Below are 20,080 nucleotides of genomic sequence, written 5' to 3' on the forward strand. Positions count from 1 at the left end.
ACCTTCCAACCGCAGAGGCCACCCTGTTCCCATTTCTATCCCTGCTCTATGCTGGTCTACTCCCACCACTTCAGGTCAAACCTTTTCTGGCGATATTCCAGATTCTCTTCCACTGGTAAGTTTTTGCATTTCCAATCTTAGTGGGTTTTACCAGTCAAGCGCTGTTTTTTTGTTTTTTGTTTTTTTTAATTTTATAGTTATAACATTTTTTGACAGTACATATGTATAGGTAATTTTTTACAACATTATCCCTTGTACTCCTTTTGTTCTGAATTTTTCCCCTCCTTCCCTCCACCCCCCCCTCCCCTAGATGGCAGGCATTCCCATATATATTAAATATGTTTTAGTATATCCTAGGTACAATATATATGCACAGAACCAAATTTTGTTGTTGTTGTTGCAAAGGAAGAATTGGATTCGGAAGGTAAAAATAACCTGGGGAGAAAAACAAAAAAAATGCTAAGAGTTTTACACTCAGTTCCTTCTCTGGGTGTAGCTGATTCTGTCCATCATTGATCAATTGGAATTGGATTAGCTCTTCTCTATGTTGAAGATAGCCACTTCCATCAGAATATATCCTCATATAGTATTGTTGTTGAAGTATATAATGATCTCCTAGTTCTGCTCATTTCACTCAGCATCAGTTGATGTAAGTCTCTCCAAGCTTCTCTGTATTCCTCCTGTTGGTCATTTCTTACAGAACAATAATATTCCATAACATTCATATACCATATTTTCCCCAACCATTTTCCAATTGATGGGCATCCATTCATTTTCCAGTTTCTAGCCACTACATCAAGCGCTGTTTTTGAGGTTGAATTAAATAGTTGGTAGAAAGGGAATTAGAGAGGTTAAAAAGTTCCATCTGGCTTCTCCACCATCTTGGCTCCACCCCTATATACTCTATTTTCTTTTCAATTAAAACTTTCCAATTTTTTAAATTAAGTGTCAAGATGGTCTCAAGGGAAAAAACAAATCGTAAGACAAAAAAACTCCCAAAATGCCCTTTAAGAGAAATTTCAATAAAAACCTTTCTAAGAATAAAATTAAAGTATCACTGGAGATCTAAACAGCAAAACAAATATGGATAACATCTTTAGGCTCTGCAGTAAGGATAAAGACAAAGGCAAAGAAAATGACAGCATCATAAAACTAATATGTCAATGACTCCCATATAAATCACAAACTGGCAAAACCCCAAGTCTTCAAAAGCACTTTCATCATGCATTTAAAGTTGATAGTCAGAATGCTTCTTACAAAAAGAGAAACGTCATCTCTTTAAACAAACAAAAAAAAAACCAGTAAGAGTATTTCTTGCTTTGATCCAGAAAATAGAAAACTCATGAATTTGGGTTCAATGGTATAAGCAAGTAAGAACTCTCAGTGATCAAAATGGTTTTTTCTAATGCATTTTGGCACAACTTTTTACAATTTCAGAATGACAATGCAAAATCAGATTAGTATAAATATAGGAACATTTTAACTTCTCCCTCAAATTTTTATTTTCAAGGAGAAAAAGACATAAATATTTTCCCCCTGGCTCTTATCTAAGAAAAATGTTTTATATATAAATTTCAAATATCCATATTTTGTTCATAGTTCAATTAGCGTGGATGATAAAATGAGAAATACAGGGTACTCCACTCCAGTTAAAGAGTCTGAGTATTATTCGAGTTTTCAATAAAGTTTAAGGACAAAATTTTAAAATAGCATCTAACAATTATATAGTTTTAATAATAGTTTGATCAATATTTTTATTTTTAAAGTTTAAATTATAGTCAGCTTCTACTTCCTCTATAAATGATTCTAGTAAACTGCTCTGATTCTCAAATGACTGAGAACACCACCCAGGTAAAATAATTTTGGAAAAAAACTGAAGAGCTTTTGGAAAGTTAACACAAAATCTTCTGAAATAAATCAAATGAAAATAGCAGCTATGGCCAAATTTATATATGACCCTAACATTAAAGAATACTTACTATAACTGTAAACAAAAGTCTATTCCAAAAATGTGCATGTCAAAAAGGGATTCATTTGTAATGATGGACATGATATAATCACCTAGTATTTTATCTAATAAAGACTGAAGTATATAATTTTTAGCTCCAAGTACAAAACACAGTGTGGGAGAGCAACACTCAATTGTATTATGAAATATACTTAAAATGTTACACTTTTAAAATGTCATGAGCACATCCCGTTCTTGCACACTAGTATAGAAAGGTCTTCCAAAGATAAATGAATGTAGGCCTGGTTTGATTTTCTCTGCCAAAGCCATTATTATATTAAGATCGCCTTCTGCTGTTAAATCGAGATCTATCTTCAAGTTTCGGAGAGATTTAAATGGCTTTTTCCCCTTCTGCCTGAAAATTGCAAGGAAAAACTGTCATATTGCTGAAAATGCTTACCTGAAAAAAGCATAAAATTATCCTCATACGACCACAGGTTTTACTTACGTATCATCCTCTATGTATTTTATTAGTGTTAAGGCTTTTCTATGAAGGATAAGAAGAAATTGCGCAAGAAAAGTACTTCTCAGGGACAAACCAGGTTTCAAATGAAAGACCTATTAGAAAAACAATGGTATTTTATGAGTAAACAAAGTTCTCTTAAAAAACTACCACTTTCATATTCATGTTCCTTTTAGAATTCTTTCCATAAATCCATTCCTATCACCCAGTGTGCCTTCATTATGCTTTTGCAGTGATTATAATGGAGTAGTAATAAAGAAGGTAATTAAAAAAAATTTTTTTGGACCATTTACAAACATTAACTTTACTACTGGTACTCCAAGCTTGAGATTTTTGTCCAAGAATCAAGAAATTTTATATACTGAAACTAAAACACATCAATATTGACATTCTTTTGCTACAATAAGGCAAAATGTAGGTGCAGATAAAAGGTGGCTAATAGCCCTCACATTTTCCTTGACAAAGCAAACAAAGTTAAAGCTGGCTTCATTGTGTACTCAAAGGCAACAAGAAACACAACTTAATGGGGCATAGATCAACATTTCTTACACTGCTTTTGATAAACATAAACAAAACAACATGATGAAAAATTTCAGCATATGTGCTAACAATCGTTACAGACGATGAACAGATAAAAAATAAATTTCTAAGGCCTAGTTGGTCTTCAAGATAACTTTTATATCTTGCGACTTTGATGGGAAAGGGAGTACAAAGCAGAAATGTTAGAAAACACCACTCACTTTAGAAAAATACAGGAGCCAAAAAGATGTATATAGACTATTCAGGAAACAAGCCAAAGTATCACCAATACTTTTATCCAAAGAGAGTGATATAAAATATAAAATGTATCAAGCCCTAGATGGAAAAAAAAAACATTGACTGACTTCAGAGGACCTGGGTCTAAATTCAGCCTCAATATTTATTGTGTAGGGCAGCTAGATGGTGCTAGATAGAGCACTAGCCTTAAGTCAGGAGAACCTGAGTTCAAATCTGGCTTCAGACACTTAATATGTCTCAATTGTGTGACCCTGGGCAAGTCACTTTAATATCAGTTGCCTGGACAAAAAAACAAAATACATACACACATACACACACACAAAATAAAACTTCTGTGTGACTTTGGGCAAGTCATTTAACTTCATGATGCCTGTTTCCTCATCAGTAAAATAAAGAAAGGGTATGCACCTAACTGCTCTCTGATGTCCTTTCCTCCCTTCCAATTATATATCTATGACCCTAAGAACATCACACACAAAAAATGAAGTTGTTATTTTGGGCAGCAAATTACTGGTTATTGATCTGAGTTACCAGAATCAGTTTTCTGTTGCTTGCAACCTGACATATTCAAATGATTATGAAAAATGTTAAAGAAAAAAAAAACACCATTTACTGCAAAAAGGTTAATTGATTATAAAATCGTCACCAGAAGAAGGAAGTCAAAAGAACCTAGAAATTCCCATTATTTCTGGTCTTATTACTTATAGGCAAGGTCTGGCACTGATGATAATCAAAGAAGCTACTTTTTTATAGTGATAAGCTTTATGGAAAACTATATACTTTACTTCTGGTAAGAAAAATTACAAAGGCCATATTCTACTATAACAAACAATAGCCATTATTTGTTTACTAAAGTCAATGAAAAAGTCACTGATTAACCACTTGAGCAAACACTTTGACAGATGTGTAATCTCAATGATGTGTGTAATTCCTCCAAAGCATAGAAAGCAATTCAATGTAGTGTGAATGTCTTTATCAGAGGAGTTTATTATATAATGTTGTGACATTATAGCCTTACTAATAAACCATGAAAGATGTTCACAACAGACTTTGAAATAGTGTACATTTAGCCTGCAAAGACAATTTTCAGCATTCACCTTCGCAAAACCCTGTGTTCCAAATTTTCTTCCTCCCTCTTCCCCCTACCCTAGACAGCAAATAATCCAATATAAGTTAAACATGTGCAATTCTTCTTAACATATTTCCACATTTATCATTCTGAACAAGAAAAATCAGATCAAAAGGGGAAGAGAATGAGAAAGAAAAAATAAGCAATTGCTATATTATTTTTGAAAAGACGTTCCCTTCCTTCTTTTTTCTTAAAAAAAAATCTGTCACTAGAAGATGACATACTTTATGCTACTTCTACATAATTCCTCATTTGGAATGTTGGAATGTCTAGGTTCAGAGTATTTCTATACTTGACTTTTGAGAGAAAGATCTTGTATTGTTACATGACCTGTAAAAAGATAAAAGAGCCTAAAGGTCCCTAAAGTAATTCAAAACGTTCTCTTTAACTTGGGAGGAAAGCTCATTGTCCATCTGTACCATGCATGTAAGTGTTTATGTGTGTGTGTGTTTGTTTGTTTGTATATGTGTTACTAGACTAGCAATGCAAGCTTTTATAAAAAACTATTATATCTCTACCAATAAAAAGTATTTGGGTATTCATAAATCACATATATGTACTACTGTAGAAAGCCCTAATGCATCATAAAAACTCCCCAAAAATAGAAATTAAAAGCTGACATAATGAAATACACTGAAAATAACATTTAACAGTATTCAACACATTTTTTTGCTCACTAAAACACCATAATTGCTAAATTGCTATATTATTATTTTTTCCTTTCTTTCTTTCTTTTTTTTTAATAGTTTTTATTTACCAGATAATTTGCACAGGTAATTTTACAATGTTGACAATTGCCAAACCTTTTGTTCCAATTTTTCCCCTCCTTTCCCCCCACCCCGGATGGCAGGTCGACCAATATATGTTAAATATTTTAGAATATAAATTAAATACAACATATGTATACATGTCCAAACAGTTGTTTTGCTGAACAAAAAGAATCGGACTTTGAAATAGTGTACATTTAGCCTGCAGAGACAATTTTCAACATTCACCTTCTCAAAACCCTGTGTTCCAAATTTTCTTCCTCCCTCTTCCCCCTACCCTAGATAGCAAATAATGCAATATAAGTTAAACATGTGCAATTCTTCTTAATATATTTCCACATTTATCATTCTGAACAAGAAAAATCAGATCAAAAGGGGAAGAGAATGAGAAAGAAAAAATAAGCAATTGCTATATTATTTTTGAAAATTTGGGTTTAACATATGATAATGAAGTCTTGGTTGGAAAGAAAAAATCTCTTAAGAGATATAGTTCTAAATGAAGGAAATTCATCTTTATTAGCTAGGCCTAAATCCCAATTCTTGTTTTTAAATCATGTCAACATATTAGGCAAAGATTTTTGTTTGTTTCAGTTGAGTAAGTAGTGAATGAGAAAAAGGTTGAGAATCAGAGAGATAGGAATGATATTGATGTCCTTCACAAAAATAATTGATTCTACCAGGAATATATTGTACATAGTAACAGCAAGAATGTATGATGATCAGCTATGAAAGACTGGGTTCTTCACAATGGTTCAGTGATCCAAGGCAGTCCCAATAAATTTTGGATATAAAATGTCATCTGAATCCAGAATAAGAATGATATCAGATCATGTAACTCAATACATGCTATGTTCACTTCCTTTTTTTTCTGTCTTTTTCCCCCCTCTCCCATGGTTTTCCCTTTTTTTTGTTCTGATTTTTCTCTCCCAACATGACTCATAAAGCTATGTGCACTAAAACAAATAATTAATTAGTAGATTCTAAAAGAGGTTTCGGGAGAAAAAAATAGGGTGTCTTACCCATTGGCCAGTAAGCGTGTCTGTAGTAGCTAAAAAGAGACTGGGGGAACTGGGGACGGATAGTTATTGGGATGATTGCTGGAGCATACTGCCTACCCAACTGCAACAAACCTGAGTGAAGATTATCTATAATTTAGGGGTTAGTATACTACACAACTGCTGACTTGGGCCAGCACCGAGAAGGGAAATAGTAAAGAAAGTAATAGGCTTTGATTGAAAAGTAAAAGGGAGGTGATGTAGCTCTGGGGAAAGCTTACAACTGACTATTACAAAAAGGATGTGATGTGGCTTATCATTCCACCCTCTAACTGGATGATCATACCACAATATGTACATTGGGGACTACTAGTCAACAGCAATGGTATTTTCCATCCTTTTGGTTTTTCTTGCCTATTCTTTTCATTTTGATCATTATTTGGGGACTATAACAAAAGCACTTGATTTGACAAAAAAAAAAATAAAAAAAAAATTAGTTTTTTAAGAGATCTTTTCCAAAAATGTCTCTCATATGTGTCAAAATCATTCAAGAATCCTTAAATGACAGAATAGCAAAAACAAGGAATAAGGCAAGGAGACATTTTTGCCAAATATACCCTCAGAATGCCAAGAATATGGAAACACTAAGCAAAATATCTAAATGGAAGAAGCAGTTCCTGTAACTAGGTCCTCAAGATAGTTTTGATTTACATTTGACATTGAACTGACACTGTGCAAAGCTTTATCACTCAAGAATTTGCCCTATTTCACTTAGGGAAAGTAGAGTACAAGAATCATCTAATGGATTGGGAAAAATAAACTCCTGTTTTTCATTTAATAAAGATAAACTTAATAAAGATAACTCTTCCATAGCATAGAAGAGTTAGCAAATTAATGCAGTGAAATTATGTTTATAATTCTGCTGAGATGATTATTTCTTTTTTCACCTCTAAAATCACTACAATTTGTAAGTCCATAGATACCTGAAAGTCATAAATTTCTAAAGCGGTAAAAGCTGTCAAAAGGACAACAAATAGACTGATTTAAGATAACTATGTAGGGGCTAGCTAGTTGGTGTAGTTGGTGTAGTTGACAGAGCATCAGCCCTGAAGTCAGGAGGAACTGAGTTCAAATTTGGCCTCTGATACAACACTTCCTGGCTGTGTGACTCTGGGCAATGTCATTTAACCTCAACTGCCATAACAAAAAAAATAAATAAATAACTCTGTAAACATTTTCATAATGATCTACTTTCTTATCTTCAATTCCACTGTGTTATATGAAGAAAGTGAAATGGGTGCTGAAGACAATGAAATCAGAAAGAATGGCTGGACCAGGCCAGACTAAGTATATACACCAAGGAAATGTACCAGAGGAGATGTAATCCTGAAAGCATTAAGTTAACAGTTTTAAAAAGAAAATATTAAAGAAATAGAAGGATGGGAGGTAGTGAGAAAGTCTATATTACTACTTAATGAATTTAATTAAAAGGACTTTAAATAACTGCCAAATAACATGCCTTTCTCTTTTTGTGAGGATGGTTTATATATGTACTAGGAATCTTTGAAAATATAAAATGGAACAGGAAGCTTTTAAAAACTGTTTTTTACAGCAGATCCTATAAAGTCTTACACTAATGGAAAGGACTGAGACTTCAAGATATTTTCAAAATTTCGGATGCATATATTACAATTGAACAAGATTCTTTTATCTTTCTTTGATCCCTAATATTAAGAATAATGCTTGGCACATAGTGGGTAATTAGTGTTTGTTTAATGACAACTATCTGCCAATTCTTAATGCTTCTCCCTTTACAAATCTGTCTTCTATCTCTCTCAACCTAATTTAAACCTTTTTGCCTGGATTACCATGACAGCTTTGGTGGATCCTCTTGTTCCAAGTCTTTCCCTTTCCAATCCATCTTTCAGAGAGCTGTAAAAGTGAATTTCCTAAAGTATAGATCTAATCAAGTCATTTGGTTATTTAATAAACTCCAGATGTTCCCTATTATCTCTAAAGACATTATTCAAAGGCATTTAAATGCCTTTATTATGACTCAAACTTTTCTCCCCACCCTTTATGCACTAAATAAGTTCATCTAAGCTGATCTTGATATTCTTCAAACAGAACACTTCTATCTCATGCCTTCTCCTATATATACTTATGTATGTACATGTTATTTCTCTTCCAAATACATACACTTTTGAAGGAAGGAACAATTCATTTGTTGTCTTTATATCTAAAGGACCTATTACAATGCTTGGTTCAAAATAGTGAGCAAAAATGCAGAAGACAGTAATTAAAATGTACTGCGGTAGATATGTGGACAATAGTTTTGTTTTAAATTATGAGTTTTCTATTAGTAATGAAGAAAAAAATTAGTTTGATAGTACTGAGAAAGAATAGCATTAAAAATGTTTCGGTTTATAATGGATGATATAATGAGGATAATGGAAACCTGTATTAGATAAGAAAGTATTTTACTCTTGTTGACTTCCAATTCAATTACCTGATCCAAGAAGGCTTTTACTAATGTGTCTCTGTGTAGGACATCTTGAAAAACATTCCTGGGAAGACAGTAAACATAAAGACAGAATATAAGTCAAGACTATTAAAAAATAGTAACAAAGAGAAATGTTTATGGATGGTAGGAAGAGAAAAGAAACATAGTTTTTAGGAACTTAATTTGAATTATAACTCCACAATTTAAGGGCTTATTTCTAATGGAAACCTTCAGGTTAGTTCCTGATATAGTAATCTAGTATTTCTAATAAAGTAAACTTTCTATATGGATTACTATTACTTGTCTGTGAAAACAGAAATTAATACTAAAGTGTCGTCAATTAAAGTAATAATTGGTTCTAACATAAATTTGCTCTTATAAACTAGTAACTTTTTACAATCGGGTTTGGGAGGAAAATAATGGGAAATAAATAGTGCAAAGGAAGATTGACATGGTACTATAGGACAGGCAACTTTTTTTTTTTGTTTGTTTATATAACCTAACTTCAATTATCCTTGCATTTCTATTCGAATATATTGGGAACTATGGTGCATATTATGAATATTAGAGAATAAAATATCTTCTACCTTGGCTTATACCAGGCTGAAAAATCGGGAAAAAACTGTACTCTTTTTCAAATAGTTTATCAGAATCAAAAGTTAGACTCAGGCCAGAAAGAAAGTCAGTATTTAATAAAGAATAAGGAACTAACAGAAAAGAAAAGCAGTAACAGAATGGGATATCAATGGCAGGGAAAAATATAACCATAGCAGAATAATGGGAAAATACATCAAATTCCCTATAGCTTAGAAAACTAGAAAAAAGAGAAATGAAGTTTGCAAAGATGCTGGCAGAAAAAAAGTACCTGAGGAGCAAAATCAGTACTACTCATGATTGGCTATACAGATTGCTGGTTAACTCAAGATACTAATATCTCCATTTCTAAAACACTAGACAGCACTAGTTGAATATTATCTTAGTTGGCTGTCTTAAAGCAACCTGATAACCTGAATGAATTATTGATGCTATTTTAGAGAAAGTGCAAGAAACAGCTGAATCAAACTCTATTTGTCTGTTGGTCTAAATGGAAGGAATGATTAAGTTCTTCACTTTCTATGTCTACATCTCAGACATTAACGCTCTATTTTACCAGGTGAATCAAAGTGACATGGAATAACATTCTTGTAGCCCTACATTTTTTGACAGGAATAAATGGAGAAATCATTTTTCTGGATTTTTGCTTTCACATAATATGAATTTAAACTTTCCTTTTTAATCTTTCCTGGTCTAAACAACTTATTCTGATGAAAAATTGCAGTCTTAAAAGAAAATAACATCTGAAATATTACGAAGTGAAAGTGGTACTGTAATTCTCTTATTTTCAGTGTTGTTTAGATTTTTTTTCCTATGATGTTATTACCTTCTATTTTCATAGTTATCATTTTTCTTTTTGGGAAAAAGCTATACAGAATCTATAATTTTATAACCATGGATTTTCATTTCATTTAATTTAAAAGCTATATCCTCCTATAAATGAATAAAATGGTATTTAAAAAATAATTCACTGTAAAATACAAAAAAGAACACCAGTGCTATATTCATTTATTGCAATGTATTTTGCACCATGCCCAGGGTATAATTCATGCTTTCTTCAAGCCAGAATTAATTTCTTTTATTTAGTTCCCAGGCTAATTAAATTAATGTTGATGTTGTTATCAAAGAGCGAATTTAAACAATTTGGGGGAGAAAGACAGTGATAACAGGAAAAAAAAAGCTTCATTTAACTTAGAAAAATGTTTCTTCAAACATTATCTTTAATCATGTTCCTTTTTTTGGTTATTTGAAGTTTATGCATTTAGATGATATTGGTAGGTATTCTAGAACACAAGTTTTAATAACTACTTTTGTGGAAATAGAGCAATATTAAGAATAATTTGGAAGCCATTACATACAAATCAGGAGTGAAGCTTTCATCTGTATAGATAATTGTATCCTGAGCCACATCTTCTTCTGAAGTGGCTCTCCAAAATGCAGTCAGTTCTGATCTCATATAACGACGCTGGTTATAGATATGTTCGTGACAGGGTGGCATCTGTTTCACTGTATTAACATCCACATCTATATGTGTAGTGGGATATGGGGCATACATGACTTGTCGGAAGGGCAACACAAAACTTCCAGTTGAATCCTGTCATGGTAAAAGACAAATTAAATATATTATGAAAATTTAAAATAATTTTTTCTTCTTTCAGGTTTTTTTTTTTTTTTTAGGTTTTGGATTTTTCTGTTCTATACACTATTTATAAATAAGCACGATGACAAAATTTTCAGAGCTGTCAAAAGCAATTATGACTCCCATTTTTGAAAAATTATTTTTTTCCAGATAATTCCTACTACACTTTTTCTATATCAATTCTATCCATTACAATACAAATCCTTAATATAGATATTTAACTTATTGATATGTGAAACATTTTTTTCTTATGAGGGAAACTGGAATATAGAAAATATGAGCACTATGCTGCACCTCAGGAGGCCTAGGTGCACTGTCTATGTGACTATGGAAAAATCACTTCACTTCTTTATGAATCAGGCTGTGATCTGTAAACATTTAGTCCTTCATTCATTCGTTACTGAATTCATATAGTAAACATTAGAGGGTGAAGATGTTATTGATTAGAGGATTTAAAGTAGGAAAGAATCTTTTTCTTGGATCAGAAGAATCATTTGGACCAATCCCTTCATTTGACAGATAAACCCACTGAATCCCTAAGAGTTTTAAAATTCTTTATCAAGATCATAAAACTAGTAAGTAGCAGAAAAAGGATTTATACCCGAGATGTCTATCTCCAAATGTGGTGGTCTTTTCATCACACCATGTTGTTTCTTATGCTCTATAATCTGGGAGGAGGGCTAGCCTGGTTATGTAACTAACCATAATGCAACAAAAGGGGAAAAGTGTAAAGTGAGATAGAAAATGAGGTATGGGTAGGGGTAAGTTGGATATGGACCAAGGGAAAAATAGCAATTGCTCTGACCTTAAAGAATGAGCAGGAATTAAGCAGGCAGAGATACATAGGAAAGAAAATGGACTAAATATTTCTAAGGTTTCTTACAGCTCTGCAAATACATTTTATGATCAGGAAAGGCTACTGAAGTGCATTATATTCTTCAACTGATTACTTTCCAAATATAGTGCATTCTTATATTTTAATACATCTGCACAAATGTTTTATTTCCAAGGAATAGTAACATTGAAATTTTGTTATTTTGAGTATCCAATGTAATGCTTCTAACAGACTCTAAGAGGGTTAGGGGTACAATATTCTATATGCATTCATTTTATGTCTTCCCTTCCTACCCCTTTTTTCTTGTTTGCATCCTCAAGAATGAAGGTCTCAGAACAATATGCAAGTTATTACTTTATGCCTGATTAATTGCATCACAGTAAAAAACAATTCCAAGAAATAAACAATGATACTGCATCTTTGTTTATTTTAGTATAATTTAGCATCTGAATAATTACTTAAAAGTTTATATCCTTAGTCCTTTACTGTTCATTCTATCCTTAAAATGTAGAAAAAGAGAAAACGGAATATTTTTTAAAATGCAAATACAAATTAAAATTTATGTAGGAAATAGTTTTCCTCTCTATATCCAAGGTGGTATAAGCTTAAAAATACTTAAAACTACTAAGTTTGTTCAGAAAAAAACTAAAATGTTCCAATTTGAACTATGTAAATTAATAGAAAGTTTCTCTCAAGTCAAAGACACAAAAATGAATATATATTTGTAGTGGTTTTTGAATACTTGATATAACAAAAATATCAAGTAGCTGTAAGTAGTTACATATGGAGTACTGATAGTAGAGGGAGCATACTGTGGTATCGTACTGACTGTATAGTCAATACCCCCAAACATATATTTTAGCCTGGGAACAGTGATTTTGTAGAAAATTATATTTCCTGGAATTCATTCCAGAATGAAATGCATATATTTTTTATTTCTGTAAAGACTAGATGTAAACTTCAAACCCTAACACATAAAATAGTAAATATTTTCAGTGAGCTTTCAAAATGATTTGAGATATCATTTTGTAGAAAAAGGCACAAACTATACCTTGAGAAGACCTTGTACAAATAATCCAGATTCATACTTAAAAGAAGACTCATTTCTACAAAGTCTGGAGCACTTTCGTTCTGAAGGAGTAAGAAAAAGGCACAATGTCCTCACTATCTGTAAAATAAAAGAGTATTTCAGTAGGGAAAAAATATAATAAAAGAGTCAATAGTTTACTAAAGAAGGAAATCCTGATTAGAAACTTAAAATTTCATTTACTGATAAATCCAAAGAGTAGCATGTTTCCAATAGTTAAGTACACTTGTTACCTCACTTGCCATCACAAATTTTTTCAGACAAAAATTTTCTATAAATATTCAGCAATATTGTGCAAACAAAATCCAAATAAAAAACCACAAAGAGGTTATCCTGGTCCAAAGCTTTGTGTAAAGATGAAATTTTGTTCAAACATATTGAAAGATGGGGGGAAAAATGGACCACTGGTGAGGATTAGGACATTTTTGTTACATAAAGAATTTTGTTGTGAAAGAGTTATTGGAGTATGTCTTAGGCAGCACTGGGAGGTGCTATTTCTGGATGGCTTTATTAGCTATCAACAGTAACTCAATGGGTTATTAATATGCCTTTATTTTGGTTTTTAATTGGTACTACAGAGTTGTGATAGTTCCATTATCTTCCATTTCCACGGACTTGCCCAAATCATGAAAGTATGTGAGAGTCCTTGTCATCTGGATTTGTTCTAAATTTTCTGGAAACTCTCTTCTGAGCAAGGAAAGGTTGTGTTCTTGCTGAAAATCTACAAAATTGAAAATTTCTTGACCTAGATTAACAGTGCCTGGCACATAGCAAGAACTTAATAAATACTTCCTGATTGATCGCTGATGGTACAGTCTCTCTCAGATCACCTTATATTTAATTATTCCCAACAGGAAATCATACAACATTACTTTGCATTTATTCTCTTTTTAAGTATTCTATATAGACTTATCTAAGTCTCGTATTAAAAGATAGGCTCCTTGTGCTATTCACTGTATTTGAATTTCCAGTACCCCTTCATAAATACTTGATTGACCTGAAAATGTTCTTTTTAAAGATTAAATATAATCGCTGTATTACCAAACTTCACAATCTGTTCTCAGTCTTTGCACCTTGACCATTCAGCAGCATCTGACACTGCTGGTTACCCTTTCCTCTGAGATGCTCTTTCTTTCTTGGGTTTTCAGGATATGGTTATCTTTTGGCTAGCTTCCTAATCAAGACTGGCACTGCTTTATTTATCATCTTACCTATCTGACCATTCTTCAATATTTTTTGATGATTCGTCATCCATATCACACCCCTTAATGCCTACAAAACTTTTTAAGCTGGGTATCCCATATGCATTTAAAACTCAATTTGCTCTATTGAGCAGAACTCAAAATATTTGCTCCAATTCCTCTTGCAAACTCCCCTGTTGTGCTTAAGAATACAATCAGACATGGTCCTTTTCAACAATGAAATGATTCAAACCAATTCCAATTGTTCAAAGATAAAGAGAGCCATCTACACCCAAAGAGAGGACCTAGGAACTAAGTGTGGACCACAAATAGCATTCTCACTTTTTATGCTGTTTGCTTTCATTTTGTTTTCTTTCCCACTTTTTTTGTTCTTTATTGATAAGGTGTTTCTTGTGCAGCAAGATAACTGTATAAATATGTATACATACATTGGATTTATATTTTAATATATTTAACATGTATTGGACTACCTGCCATGTAGGGGAAGGGATGGGGGGAAGGAGGAGATAATTTGGAACAGAAGGCTTTGCAAGGGTCAATGTTAAAAAGTTACCCATGCATGTTTTGTAAATAAAAAACTTTAATTTAAAAAAAAAAAAAAGAATACAATCATCCCTCCAATTATGTAGGCTCTCAACAATGGCCTTATTATTGAACTTTTTCTTTCATCTCACATGTCCAATTAGTTGACAATGATTCATTACTCTAGGAGCAAATATTTTTTTCATTTTCATAAAAATTTATATTTTTGAGTTGTATAATATATAGAATTATTACATTAGAGCATGTATATAAACATATAAATCTATTTCCAATATTTTTTGCTGAGAATGGTACAATCAAAAAAATTTAGAGACCACTAGTATCAGAAACTGAAGATAATCTCATCCCACTAGAATATAACAATGTGAAACAGAAACAGAAGTATTCATTTTTTCTGGGGATATTATATTATTATCATTACTATAAATAGCATTTGAAATGAAACTAAAACTGAATCATTCAAATATAAATTATTTACTTTACATGTTACTTGCAGATAGTTTTTATCTTGAATTGGATTCTTTTGGCCACCAGAATATACTTTTAGATTACTTCTGCCATCAATCCCTATGTGAATCAGAAAATCCAAAATAATCACTTTTTTTAATAAGTAGGAAATTATATGCTACTAAAAATGTCATCTTTCTAAACCAAAATTAAAAACTTGAATTTCTAATATAAGTTTCTTCTTTCATTATTACAAATAAGCAATTCTGAAAATGACAAATCTGACTAAAATCTGACTAATCTGATTAAAATGACTAAGTCTCATTCTTTTGGTTACCTTATTAGAACAAGAGAGAATGAAGGCAATCATTAACTCTAATAATGTTATGTATACCCCAAATCTCCTCTGAGAATGGACAGAATAGATTAATTTTGGGCTCAAAGAAGTAGAAAAAAAAAAAGGATGAGATAGAACTGGGAAAGAATAGGGAAAAAATTTTTAAAATCAAGAATAAAGTAGGAGGTAGAAGGGGAAAATGAAGAGAATATTCTAATTCCCATTCTAGGGAGAAAGAAGAATCCAATATGAAGGGTGAAAATGTAAAGAATAAAGCAGAAGAAAGTATGGAACAGTTACAGTAAAATGTCTTTGACTTTAAAAAAAAGTTTTAATTCCATTTATGTAATTCACAAGAAATGTCAAATTGCAAATGATAAATAACTTTGCATTTTTTGTCATGTAGCAATTTTGTCACATTCCCATTTCCAGATGTTTTCACAGCATTTTAATTCCTACCTTTAAATTACTGTAAACAATTTAGTGATAATACCAATGATTCTAAAATAAGCCACTAAATGTGACTTACCTTATTTACTTTATCTGCACTGCTACCTACCACTATAGAACAACCACAGGTCTGCAAGTGGGAGCTGATGGCACTGCAAGTTAAATGAAGATTTACTAGCAAAATAAGACGATTTTACAGACTGAAAAATCAAACAAGCAAACCATAAAATTATTTTATAGTTACATCTTTAAATCATGATAAAACCCCAAACTATGTGCAAAATCTGGTAACCTATCACTTTCAAGTTCACTTTTGCCATCATGGATTTACACTTTTGAAATTTATGTTAAAGGTCACTTAATGAGATTATTAATTTATATAACATAACAAAGAAAGGGGCCACAAAGTACTTACACAACTATTAAATTAAGAATTGAACCTCTAAGGTTATTTAATCTTATTTAATCTTATTTAATTGCTTTCAGTTTCTTTTATCAAACTATGGATAAAATAACTTTTCAAAAGATCTAATAAGGATCAAATAAAGATATCATAAACAGATGGCTGTTGTCACTTCTAGAGAAATAAAAGTGGTTTTTCTGTTCTATTTTTTTAAATCACCAAGATCTATAGCTTCACATTATATATTAAAAGTTATTTTAATTGGCTTTTATGAAATGGAATAAAATTCTTACTTGAGAAGGAAACCTTCATGGCAACTATCTCCAATGTCATCATCATTTAGTATTGTATCACTAATCTAAAGTGCAAAGAAAAAAGTAGGTTAGAATACAATACCGAAAAATTTTTTGTCCCTAAGATTTAAATCTAGCAGTAGATTGCATAGTATGTAAATAATTTTTAAATCCTCCTGATTTGAATTTTGTGGCATGAAGTTTTGAAAAAAATAGTAATATTGTCATTGCTTTACATCAAATGAAATAATTGTGTCTACATTTAATAGTAAATATAGAATTTGTGAAATCTGGTCATGAAGGTTAAATAACAGATGACTGAGTTCCTAATCACATCCAAAGACAGTCTGATGTCTCTTAAAATACAGAGTTAGAGCAACAAGAATAACAATGGCAGTTCTTACACTGTTCTGTTTGGCTTAATAGTGCTGTGATTCTAACCAATCAAAGATTCTGTATTACTAGTCTTTAAAAGCTTAAAAGATACTCCAAAATTTGAGAACAAAAAACTTCAAATAAAAAGATTCAGATAACAATTATCTGCACAAGTTCAAACTGAAAAGCAATGCAAACTCTAAACAATAACAATAAACAAAATTCTGGCACAATCACCATATTGTGATGACTAAAGACCTTAATAAATTCCATATATTCATACCATAAAGTCACCATAAATTCCATAAATGAATTCTAATGTAATGTCTTAATTGTACAGTATCATATGTATTAGATTATTAGAACTTTTATGTTCCCAGAAAGTATATTAGTGGCAAAGTTAATATAGCTAACATGATTCAAAAGTGATTAATTGGCACTGGCTAAATTACATAAATTATTTCTGTTCAATTACTAGACATTTTTTCTCTAAAAAATTACTGCTTTACATTAATAGCCTATCATTAATATTAATTAATTGGTTTGCTATGTACCATTGCTTTAACTTCATATAAAAATGAACTTACATCTATTTCCTCAGGAACGCAGTGTGATTTCATAGATGAAAGGAGTTCCATTACAAGAATAACCTCTCCAGTGAGCATTGGAATAATGCTCTGACCCTATGCAATAAAATAAAATTAGATTTAAAAAGATTATGCAAAACAGGAAGATCTTGGTAAGGAAACTACTAACAATGAAAACAAGGAAATAAATAAGTTCTTTTTGGACGGTGAGATAACAGGAATATAAAAACCAACAGCTTCATTTGGTAGAAATGCTTACTAACATTAAAAAGGACCAACTAAAACAAATTTCCCATTCTAGGTTTCTAAGGGTTTATGTGATAATCAAAGATTATTTAAATTTTTCCAGAAAGTCTTTTCCATTATTGAATTTGTTACACCCTGACAATGATTATGTGAGCACCCTGGTTTAAAAAATTAATATTTCTAATTTAATATTGGAGATATAAAAATAATTAAAAAGATATTCTATTGCACTTTAACATTTTGCAACTAGGGAATCTAAAAAGGCAACATAATTGAGAAATCTTTTTATCAAATAATTTCAAGTAGTGAAGCCTGGCCTTATGACTGCTAATAAAATATTTTTTCTATAAACAAAGGAAGCTTATGCATAATCACATTAATTTTAGAATAAAAAACTATCCTCTGATCTCCAGATTATATTTTTCATTAGTACAGGTTAAAGATAAAGTTTTCAAATATACTTCTTGAACCAAAGGGAAACATTTATTCTTCACTGTAATTCAGGCATTTAACATATATGGTGGTCTCAGATATGGATCCTACAATTAAACAAATTATCCAAAACTTACCCTACAGAAAAGGAGAACAAACAGGGCAAACTGAGATTGATATTATTCCTGCACTGATTGTCCCACCACTCCCCCCTCATCTATGTCTTGGATTCTACTTTATGGGGGAAAAAATTGGATAAATTTCTTTAGTTTTGTTCAGTAATTTTTAAATTTTTTTTCACAAAGATTTAAGATTGCTAGCAGCTCAATAATTCAATATAATAGTAATTAGGTCAACCAAAAGAACCACCAGACCTTACAAACATGTTACACATGCATGTGCACATAAACATCTATATATGTGATTGTGTGTATATATACATACATGAAAATATGAACTCTTTAATAATTATCTTTAGTAACAGTAGCATTTGATGGCATATGCATTCTTTTTACCTGATCTTCCATTCTTTCTGTTCCTTCTAACACAATCTTCTGGACATTCTCTTGCCTCTCCTGGGGGAAAAAAAAAGCTTAATCGATAGTGGTACTATAATTTAACTATATGTTCATAGCAGCAAAAGTCAATTGGTAAAAAACAAAAACAAAATTTTCTAGGGAAAAAAATAAAAATAAAAAACCAAGTCACTTTGGCAAAATGTAAAGTTGAACTTTATTCATAAAACAGTGACTTATACCTTCCTAAATGAACAAGATAGTATATCTAAAAGCTATGGCAGAATAGCAAAAACTCAAGAAAAAAATTTTTTTTTTCCTTTGTCATCTAGCAAGTCTTCCCAAGATTTAATAAAACTAAATTTTACAAAGTCACTAGCTGTGGTGAGAAAATTGGAATACTCATTACTTTCTGCTGCCACTTTTAGATTCTCCTTCTCTACCATTATAATTTAGCACTCTCTCCTCCCCTTTAAGATCCATAATAGTCAAATTCATTGTCTAACTGAAATATCAGAGATTATAGAAGAGGTGGCAAGAATGTACAAAAAACTAGGTAAAAAAGAATTTAATATCACTAATTATCATATGGTGTGATTATCATCTACAGTCAGGTATCTATGACAAGTGAGTCAATCAAGCACTGTGGAGGTGATAGAAATAGAGATGTGTAGATAGAAATCCAGATGTGTCATTTAAAATTCTTAAAGATCATGCTGTTAAAGTGTTGCCAGCAAATTTGTAAAACTCAACAGTGACCGTTGGATTGGAAAAGATAAAATTTATATTCTTATCCCAAAGAATGGCAATACCAAGAAATGTTCAAATTACCTAACAACTGCACTCATTTCCACATATTATGCTCAAGATTTTGCAAGTTAGGTTTCAGCAATATGTGAACCAAGAAGTACCAGAAGAGCAAGCCAGTTTTCAAATGGAAGATCAAATTGCCAACATTCACTAGAATATGGAGAAAGAAAAAGGATTCCAAAAAAACATCTACCTCTGTATCACTGACTACATCAAAGTCTTTGATTGAGTGGATCACAACAAAATGTAGCAAGTCGTCAATGAGCTAGAAGTCACAGATCATCTTAATTGTCTCCTGGAGAAACCAGTATGTGGACCCAGAACAATTAGAATATTAAAAAAGGTCAAAATTGTATATTGCTATCTCACTTATTTAATTTACATGCAGTGAAATAAAATCAAGTGAAAATATATCAAGTGAAATAAATGCTAAGCTAGATGAACCAAAAGCTGGACTTGGAAGTTAATTTGACAGAAAAGGAAAATGATAAATCTTGGAAAATATGTGGGGAAAAAAAAGACACTACTAGACTGTTGAAGTTGTAAACTGATTTAATCATTCTGGAGAACAATTTGGAACTATGCCCAAAGGACAATCAAACTGTGCATAATCTAGCAATACTACTAGTAGATCTGTAACCCA

At 31.6% G+C, this 20,080-nt stretch overlaps 1 protein-coding gene across 7 annotated transcripts in view; it reads right to left on the minus strand.

Annotated features, from left to right (window-relative positions):
• Positions 1–906: 906 nt before the first annotated feature.
• The window catches only part of C9orf72 (C9orf72-SMCR8 complex subunit), a 36,079-nt gene continuing 16,905 nt past the window's right edge, over positions 907–20,080 (minus strand). For all 7 annotated transcript variants that reach the window (XM_074280798.1, XM_074280795.1, XM_074280797.1 and 4 more), the window contains 9 exons: positions 18,628–18,687; positions 17,435–17,530; positions 16,473–16,537; positions 15,856–15,928; positions 12,762–12,878; positions 10,595–10,830; positions 8,649–8,706; positions 2,457–2,566; positions 907–2,363 (listed from right to left, as the gene is read on the minus strand). In XM_074280798.1, coding sequence (XP_074136899.1) covers positions 2,177–2,363; positions 2,457–2,566; positions 8,649–8,706; positions 10,595–10,830; positions 12,762–12,878; positions 15,856–15,928; positions 16,473–16,537; positions 17,435–17,530; positions 18,628–18,687 — 1,002 coding nt within the window. In that variant the 3' untranslated portion in view covers positions 907–2,176. The remainder of the gene's footprint in view (positions 2,364–2,456; positions 2,567–8,648; positions 8,707–10,594; positions 10,831–12,761; positions 12,879–15,855; positions 15,929–16,472; positions 16,538–17,434; positions 17,531–18,627; positions 18,688–20,080) is intronic.

Source organism: Sminthopsis crassicaudata, chromosome 1 (assembly GCF_048593235.1).
Source record: "Sminthopsis crassicaudata isolate SCR6 chromosome 1, ASM4859323v1, whole genome shotgun sequence".
Lineage (NCBI taxonomy): Eukaryota > Metazoa > Chordata > Mammalia > Dasyuromorphia > Dasyuridae > Sminthopsis > Sminthopsis crassicaudata.